Source organism: Terrapene carolina, unplaced genomic scaffold (assembly GCF_002925995.2).
Source record: "Terrapene carolina triunguis isolate 2854851 unplaced genomic scaffold, T_m_triunguis-2.0 Scaffold361, whole genome shotgun sequence".
In the NCBI taxonomy this organism is placed as follows: domain Eukaryota; kingdom Metazoa; phylum Chordata; order Testudines; family Emydidae; genus Terrapene; species Terrapene triunguis.
This window is the reverse complement of record NW_020664712.1, coordinates 12,832-21,724: the sequence shown is the minus strand read 5'-3', so window position 1 is coordinate 21,724 and position 8,893 is coordinate 12,832. Positions and strand designations below refer to the sequence as shown.

At 45.2% G+C, this 8,893-nt stretch overlaps 1 protein-coding gene across 1 annotated transcript; it reads right to left on the bottom strand.

Annotated features, from left to right (window-relative positions):
• Nucleotides 1-532: 532 nt before the first annotated feature.
• LOC112115742 (zinc finger protein 551-like) lies at nt 533-4,740 on the bottom strand. Its single transcript, XM_029912886.1, has 2 exons — nt 4,668-4,740; nt 533-4,306 (listed from the first exon to the last, which is right to left on the bottom strand). The coding sequence occupies exon 2, from the start codon at nt 4,122-4,124 to the stop codon at nt 3,009-3,011; it is 1,116 nt and encodes a 371-aa protein (XP_029768746.1). The 5' UTR covers nt 4,125-4,306; nt 4,668-4,740; the 3' UTR covers nt 533-3,008.
• Nucleotides 4,741-8,893: the final 4,153 nt, after the last annotated feature.

Here is an 8,893-nt window from a genome sequence, read left to right as displayed (position 1 = left end):
GGAATTGATGTCATGACTTGCTTCCCATAGGGGATCAATCTGTCTAAGGCTATGTCTACACTTCAAACACTGGAAATATTCTCTGACAATGTAACACTGACTACACTGGGGCTCAGGTCACATTAACTACTTCTCTCAGGGGAGTGGATTTTTCACACCCCTGAGAGATGTGGCTATGTCAACATAGCTTTTCAGCATAGACCAGCCTTTAGATGGCTTTTTGACCTGAAAGGCAATGGACTTCAGCCTTTTCCTTGATATTGATGGTTGATGTCCCAATGTAGGTCCCAACCACTTCTGTGAGTTCATATATCTCTGGCTCTTCTGCCATTTGTGTTGGTGGAAGGGGTCTCCTATGTCGGAATGTTTGCATCATGAGGAAAAATACCTATCTTTTCACACTTTTTAATCTTTCAAAGTAGGAGGAGGTAGAGAAGTGATGTAAATGCATAAAACACAAGAGAAAATTAAGGTCTGGTCTACACTAAAGACATTTATCGGTATAACTATATTGCTCAGGGGTGTGAAAAGTCCACACCACTGAGCAACATAGTTACACAGCCCTAACCCCTTGTGTAGATTAGATAGTGCTACATCAGCAGGAAAGCTTCTCCTGCCACCATAACCACCGCTGCTTGCGGGAGTTGGACTAATCAAGTCCGATGGGAGAAATCTCTCCCATTGGCTTAGAGCATCTGTAATAGCAGTGCTACAGCAGCACAGCTACATTAGCGCAGTTGCCCCAACATCAGCTTTATTGTGTAGCCATAGCGTCAGACACAAAACCATAGAATCAGGACTCAACATGTGTGTATCCGGAAGTTTGAAATTGGAGCCTGACACATTCATTGCCTCATTGGTTACAATCATTTCTACAGCCTGAAAGTCCTTGTTACCCAATCAGGCAGCCAGTTTGGGATTCACAGGGAAGGAATGTCCTATGAAGCACTCTCTCTTTGGATCCAAACGGTGAAGGATGATTGTTCTCAATCTAACCCTGGTATCCTTTGGAACTGTAATCAGTGGCACAGAACTGATAAGTGGAGTTGTATAAACAATTTTCCTTGGGTCATTGGTCACCATAGCTTCCTTTACTGGAGTGGAAACCAAGAACTGAGTGTGTATTCTTTCAACGCCAGTTCTTTCTAAATCCTTGGCCTTGGTTAGGGTAAATTTACACTTCTCTGAAGTAGAATCCTTTACAAAACCACTCAATCTCAGAAGTGGTAGTAAGGAATGGCTTCCAAAATCATGCCCAGTTTTTCTTTAATTTGGTGGCACAGTTCCAGGCAAGGGCCTGGATACAGGCCTGGATCAGAATCTCCATTAGTTACCAGAGCAGTAGTTTCTATTCAAAAATAGCTATTTTTTCTGCAGCTATTAGATTTCCAACACTGATTTCATTTTATACACATTTTTAGCACCTACTAAGGCTAAATTCAACAAAAATCCCACTTCTATTTCCTCAACATCTGCATCATGAAGGGAAGCATTCCTCATACCATAGGATTAGCTAGGAGAGATCTTCTGTAGGGCCTGGGTTACAAATGCTCTGGGTACTGAATACATGGGCATTTCGTGTAGTTCAAAATCACTTACTGTGGAATTCTCTCCCCAGATCATCTGAGACAATATTGACTTCAACAATTGAACTACACAGTGATCATATGAACTTCCTTCAGTTAGTTGGGGTTCTGCTGTTGTTCACCATTTCCGAGTGGAGATTTTAAATCACCACTGTTTCTTTGTTAGCATGTCCAGTAAATTGGAGAGTTCTCTAATGTTGCACTTGAACTTTCTCCATGTCATCATGGAGATATAGGGAAAAAGCAAAGCTGAAGTGAGAAATGACGACTTTAGCAAAGGGTCATTTGTCTTAAATTCTCCAATAAATCTGAGCTACATCCTATCAAACAGAACTAATATCCAATTGGGTGACCAAACAGCCTTGAGGAAAGATCCACACCACAGAGAGATAGAATACATGACAATGAAAGTGTCAAGTGAAATTCCGGAGCAGGTTACATCTGATTATTCAGAATCGGGACAAGAGATTCTCCCATCACATTCTCCTCTGATCCATTCAAACATACTTCACTCAGCACTGTCTCAATAGTCAGTTATGTTATTTACAACATTTTTAGTATCCTAGCATCCAAATAATGGGGGACAAAACAGCCACCTTGCCAGAAGTGGTTTTACCAATAGATGGAACCTGGGATTTAAACTCCAAATGATGACACTGTGTTTGGGATCCATTTGAATTCCCCGTCCAGGTCTTTGACACTTTTAACTCCAGTCATAGCGACTCTGATTTAGGATTAAAGAAGTCAAAGCATCATCTCCAAACAAAGAGAACGGAGAAAGCTTCATCACATGACACTTTGAGAAGTGGATGGATAGAATGTAATGAAGATAAACTCTACATGGCTCAGACAAAAGGTAACAGTTCTGGAGTGATGGGGAAGGAGGGAATCTCTGAGTCACCCCATCTCCTTCCAGTGTCACAGAGGCTGAAAAGACACTTTTTTTCCTGCCCCTGCTCCTCTTCATTTACATATAATTTGAAAAGTTCCCAATATAACTGCTCTTCAGCACAACCCAGAGCAACATGAGAACAACTGGCAATGATACAATCTGTATCACTGGGGACTAACAATAACTTTGCATTTGGAGGAAAGGTATAAGTGTGATGCTCCCTGGCTCCCGATAGGAAGGGAACACTCAAATTACTCATGGGACAATAGAAAGGACAAATAGGTCCACCTCAAAAGAGGGTGAACTGCAAAAGGCAAAAATGGGCCACTCATCTGGACAAGCTGAGGGATAATGGTGCTGCAAATAGTTCAAACAGCTTTAAAAGTTACTATGCGGGAATCAGGAAAAGTATTAAAGAAAAAAAGTATTGATAGCCCTAGAGGTTTTTATGCTGTTGATCTCCCTTGCAGATTCTCTGATGGCTAACATGGGCTAACATGGGCTAAGTGCCAAGAGAAGGTTTTCCCACACTAACTGCATTTGTAGGGCCTCTCCTCTGTGTGGATTCTCTGATGTCTAGAAAGAACTGAGCTGCTAGTGAAGCATTTTCCACACTCACTGCATTCATAGGGCCTCTCCCCTGTGTGGATTACCTGATGTAGAAAAAGACCTGATCTCTGAGTGAAGCTTTTCCCACACTCACTGCATTCATAGGGCCTCTCCCTTGTGTGGATTACCTGATGCCTAATAAGGTGTGATCTCTGAGTGAAGCTTTTCCCACACTCACTGCATTCATAGGTCCTCTCCCCTGTGTGGATTATCTGATGCCTAATAAGGTGTGATCTCCGAGTGAAGCTTTTCCCACACTTACTGCATTCATAGGGCCTCTCCCCTGTGTGGATTCTCTGATGTTCAGAAAGCACTGATCTGTGACTGAAGCTTTTCCCACACTCACTGCATTCATAGGGCCTCTCCCCTGTGTGGATTCTCTGATGCTGAAAAAGGGCTGAGCTTTGAGTAAAGCTTTTTCCACACTCACTGCATTCGTAGGGCCTCTCCCCTGCATGGATTCTCTGATGCTGAAAAAGGGCTGATATTTGAGTGAAGCTTTTCCCACACTCACTGCATTCGTAGGGCCTCTCCCCTGTGTGGATTCTCTGATGCTGAAAAAGGGCTGATATTTGAGTAAAGCTTTTCCCACACTCACTGCATTCGTAGGGCCTCTCCCCTGTGTGGATTCTCTGATGCTGAGAAAGGCCTGATCTTTGAGGGAAGCTTTTCCCACACTCACTGCATTCATAGGGCCTCTCCCCTGTGTGAATACTCTGATGGCGAAAAAGGCCTGATCTTTGAGTGAAGCTTTTCCCACACTCACTGCATTCATAGGGCCTCTCCCCTGTGTGGATTCTCTGATGTACAGAAAGGGCTGATCTGCAAGTGAAGCTTTTCCCACATTCACTGCATCCATAGGGCCTCTCCCCTGTGTGGATTCTCTGATGTCGAAAAAGGGCTGATCTTCGAGTGAATTTTTTCTCACACTCAGTGTATGTATTTCTCTGCTTTCCCCTGAGGACTTTGTGCTGTGTTGTGGTTTCCTTGAGGTCCTTCTGAGTTCCCCGACAGGAAATAAATTTATCCACTTTCATGCCCGGCTGGTTTCCCTGCTCTCTTTCTGGTCTGTGCTGAATCTCACAAGATTTTCCCTGCTCATGACTCCTGGACACATTCCTTTTCGATCTTTGCAATAATTCTCTGTGTTTATCCACTTGCTTAACATTTTCCTGTTGAGAATTGTGCTCCTCTTCCTCAGATACCAGTGCATCACCTGCTGTGATAGAGACAGAAAGCTCAAACAGGGATGGAAAGGGGAAGACCAAACCAAAACAAGTGCTGGAGAGAGGTCAAATAAAAATCAGGAACTGAACTCCCCCAAACTCTTCCCCCAAATAGAAGAGAGGAGGGGATCAATTTAGCCATCCCATCCCATCCAACTTCGTAGAGGGAAGGGAGGAAGCTGCTGCCTGCTGTCTGCTAGGATCTACAGGAAGCCATGAGCTATATTTACCCGGAGGATACGACGCCTGCTAGGGTCAATAATGAAGTGAAAGACCTCCCAAGGGCTTTGTAGGGCATAGCAGATGTTTCCTTCAGGAACTTACAGATTCTGAGTTGGTTTAATGTTTCCTCACCTGTGCAGACAGCTCTCGGGAGCACTTCTTTCTCAGAGCCCTGGAGGTCTGGGACCCATGGCTCTTCCCCTTGTTCCTGCTGGGAGATCACATGAGGTTGGGAAACTTGACACCCTGCTCAGATGAAAGAAAACAAAGGATGTCAGATGATTTCTTAAGACTTGGTCATAAAAAACATTCTATTAATTTATCTTCAGTGCTTAGTGTGACCTGGTGTGCCTGGGGCCGTCCTCACTGAAAATCCCAAGGTTAGGGCAGGCTGGAAAAGGGAGAGCAGATGCTCCCAAAACTGGTGGTTAACACTGAAGTTAAACTCACCGACCAGTCGCAAACTGTACTTCTGATCACCCACACTTGTTATCGAGAAGCTGAAAAAAGAAATCACACAGCCCCCTTTATTGCATTCCAGTTCTCTGACTCCCAATTAGCACCTAGGTCCAGTACAATGAGAGGTTATTTAAAAACTCATCTCACAAAAAAAATGTTCTTCTGACCCCAAAGGGTCAGCCACATTACCAGGTCACTATAGGTTTGGATCTCACCCAAAATACCACGCTGCAAGCCAATCTTTTAGCATAGGAAAGGATAGGATACGAAGGTCAGATACATTCCATAATCTATATATAGGGTTCTTAGCAGTATTGGTGAGTTGCTGGCATGAAAGTCCATCTGGAACACATCCAGAGCTTGGATGGGTCATTCAGTCCTTTGTTCAAGGCTTCAGTTTGTAGAGAAGTTGCTCCAGAGGTAGGAAGAGGGATTGAAGACAAAATGGAGATGACGCAGCTGCCCTTTATATTCCTTTTGCCATGTGGCTTGTACTTCCTGTGTCCCAAACACAAGCTTCACAGCACATGGCATGGAAAAGCCTTGGAGTTCTCAGCACACAGGCATATCCCTGCATGTCTTGCTGACTCAATAGGTGTATCCCCTTGGTCCTTTCCATGGGTTCATTGTACAGCTGATGACCCTGGATGGGCCATCGAACAGGCTAAGCTGTGCTGATGCCAATATGTCTGGGTGTGTCACCCAGAAACACTGCACAAGTCTGGAAATACAGATATACCCTACATATCTATAACTCACAATACAAAGGTGATACAAACAGAAACAAAATTATCATACTTGGAAAATCATAACATTTTCACTGACACCTAACATGGCATATCTAGCACGATTCATTGCAATTTTATCATATTGGTATTAATCATAAAATAATAATAATATAAAGTTTCTCACAATTCCAGTGTCACACTTAGTAAACCAGAATTCCCAGGACCAGCTCCCTAGGTCTTGAAGATGCCAAACACTCTGCTTATGAGGGATTGAAATACCCATATATCTGCTGGTAACACACATAGACAGACACTGTGTCACTCTGTACCCCTAGGTTCGCTCTTCTAGAAAATTATGATCAATTTTGTACATAGTATGGCTTGTCAGGTATCATTTGAAATCACAATCTATTGAATATTATCCTCCTGTTAAAATGTGTAGCAACATTGTATGTAAAGTTATGAGATTTTAGTGTATGATATTACTGAAAAAGTTTCAATTCAGGAGAACAGCCACAGACCAGTTCCTCAGAGAAAGCAAGGCAAACAGCTGGTCAAATAACCATTCTCCAGCAGTGGGAAGGTGTGAAGAAGACATTTACATTCCATCACAGGGACCACTTGAAGCTCATCTCTACAACAGACAGCCTGTCACCATAACTCAGCTGAGAACTGAGTTGTTTCTAGTACAAAGGACTGAAATATAAAGAGAGGTGAGGAAAACCCTTGAGACTCTCTCTCTTCCCTTTCCCTCTGCTCATGACAACTCCTGAAGAACTGAACTTGAGCAGCAGGGACGGGTTAGGGGGAGTCCTGGCTAAAAGGAAAGCTACCCTGTCTCAGCACATGGTGAGAGAAACATTAGTTTGAATCCATTTTAGCTTGTTAAGTTAGACATTAGTTTGTGTTCTCTCTTGCATTTCTTTTGTAAACAATTCTGACTTTTATGCCTCATTACCCGTAGCCACTTAAACTACTTTTTTCAGTAGTTAACAATTTTGTTTTATTGTTTTATTTAACCCAGGGGCGGGCAAACTTTTTGGCCTGACAGCAGCATCGGGTTTTGGAAATTGTATGGAGGGCCGGTTAGCGGAGGGAGTCGTGGCCCGGAGCCCACTCCCTATCCACCCCCCGGGACTCCTGCCCCATCCAACCCCCCGTTCCCTGACGGCCCCCCTGGGACACCTGCCCCATCCACTCCCCCACTCCCTGTCCCCTGACTGCCCCCCGCTGCCCCATCCAACCCCTCCTCTCATTCCTGATGGTCCCCCCAGGACCCCTGTCCCATCCAGCCACCCCTTCTCCCTGTCCCCTGCCTGCCCCCGGAACCCCTAACTGCCCCCCAATGCCCCATCAAATCCCTCCTCTCATTCTTGACTGCCTCCCCAGAACCTCTGCCCCCATTCAACCCCCCTGTTCCCCACCCTCTGACAGCCCCGACCCCTATCCACCGCCCCTGACCATCCCTTGGACTCCCCTGCCCTCTATTGCCCCCGTTCCCTGCCCCCTTACCGCGCTGCCTGGAGCACCGGTGGCTGGCGGCACTACAACCACGCCGCCCAGCTGGAGACAGCCACACCATCACCATGGCGCAGCAGAGAGCACCGGGTCAGGCCGGGGTCTGCAGCTGCGCTGCCCCAGGAGTTCACAGCCCCACCGCCCAGAGCATTGTGCCAGTGGTGGGGCAAGCTGAGGCTGTGTGGAAGGGGGAACAGCGGGGGAGGGGCCAGAAGCTAGCCTCCGGGGCCAGGAGCTCAGGGGCAGGGCAGGAGGGTCCCATGGGCCAGATATGGCCTGTGGGCTGTAGTTTGCCCAGCTCTGATCTAACCAATGTGTTTGGACTAAAGTGTGTTGGAAACTCCATTTGGGATAACAAGGGCGGGTGCATGTTGTTTTCCACTGATGAAATGACAGACTTCATATGAGCTTGCGTTCTTCAGTAGTGTGCTGAACAATGCAAGATGCACATTTCTGGGAGAAGTCTGGGACCAGAGAATTTTCTGGGGTTCTCCTGTGGGGTACTGTAATTTGTGAGTGGCTGACTAGCAGCACTCAATACTACGTAGCTGGGAGTGTGTTACATGCTGGAGACTGTGTGTTACCTGCCCAGGAGTGGCTGTTCTCACAGTAAAGCAGTGTAAAAGGCACCCCAGCTTGGGGAACTGCGGGGAAACAGCTGTTCAACAGTCCAGATTGTACTGTGGTTAATGTCACAGACACTCAATTTCAAAGAGTCTCCTAAAACACAGAGAAACTAAATCCATGTCCCAGAAATCGAAGACTCCAGACTGAGGGCAAGTCTCCCTGGCACTGCTTCTTGCTGACAGAGAGGTCCAGAAACAATAAGAGAGTCCTGGGGAAGCTGGGAACAGTAAGCATGGGCTGGTGGGTTTCAGTGGAGAAAGGGAATGGAAGGGCAGGAATATCACTGAAAACAGGATCTCAGCAGTACTAGATGTCAGGATAACACATATTGCAGCCCGTTGGAAAACATAATCCCAACTATACATACAAAATTATGGGGTCTATATTAGCTGTTTCCACTCAAGAGAGAGATCTTGGAGTCACTGTGAATAGTTCTCTGAAAACATCCACTCGATGTGCAGCAGCAGTCAAAAAGCGAACAGAATGTTGGGAATCATTACAAAAGGGATAGATAATAATACAAAAAATATCATATTGCCTCTATATAAATCCATGGTACACCCACATCTCGAATACTGCATGCAGATGTGGTCGCCCCATCTCAAAAAAGATATATTGGAATTGGAAAAGGTTCAGAAAAGGGAAAAAAACATTAGGGGTATGGAACAGCTTCTGTATGAGGAGAGATTAAAAAGACTGGGACTTTTCAGCTTGGAAAAGAGATGAACAAGGGGGGATATGAGAGAGGTCTATAAAATCATGACTGGTGTGGAGAAAGTACATAAGGAAGTGTAATTTACTCCTTCTCATAACATAAGGACTAGGAATCACCCAATGAAATTAATAGGCAGCAGGTTTAAAAGAAACAAAAGGAAGTATTTCTTCACACAATGCACAGTCAACCTGTGGAACTCTTTGCCAAAGGATGTTGTGAAGGCCAAGACTATAACAGTGTTCATAAAAAGAACATGATAAATTCATGGAGGATAGGTCCATCAATGACTATTAGCCAGGATGGGCAGGGAT

Excerpts from the sequence above, each read along its gene's own strand:
- LOC112115742 (XM_029912886.1), bottom strand. The coding sequence starts at position 4,124 with ATGAAAGTGGATAAATTTATTTCCTGTCGGGGAACTCAGAAGGACCTC.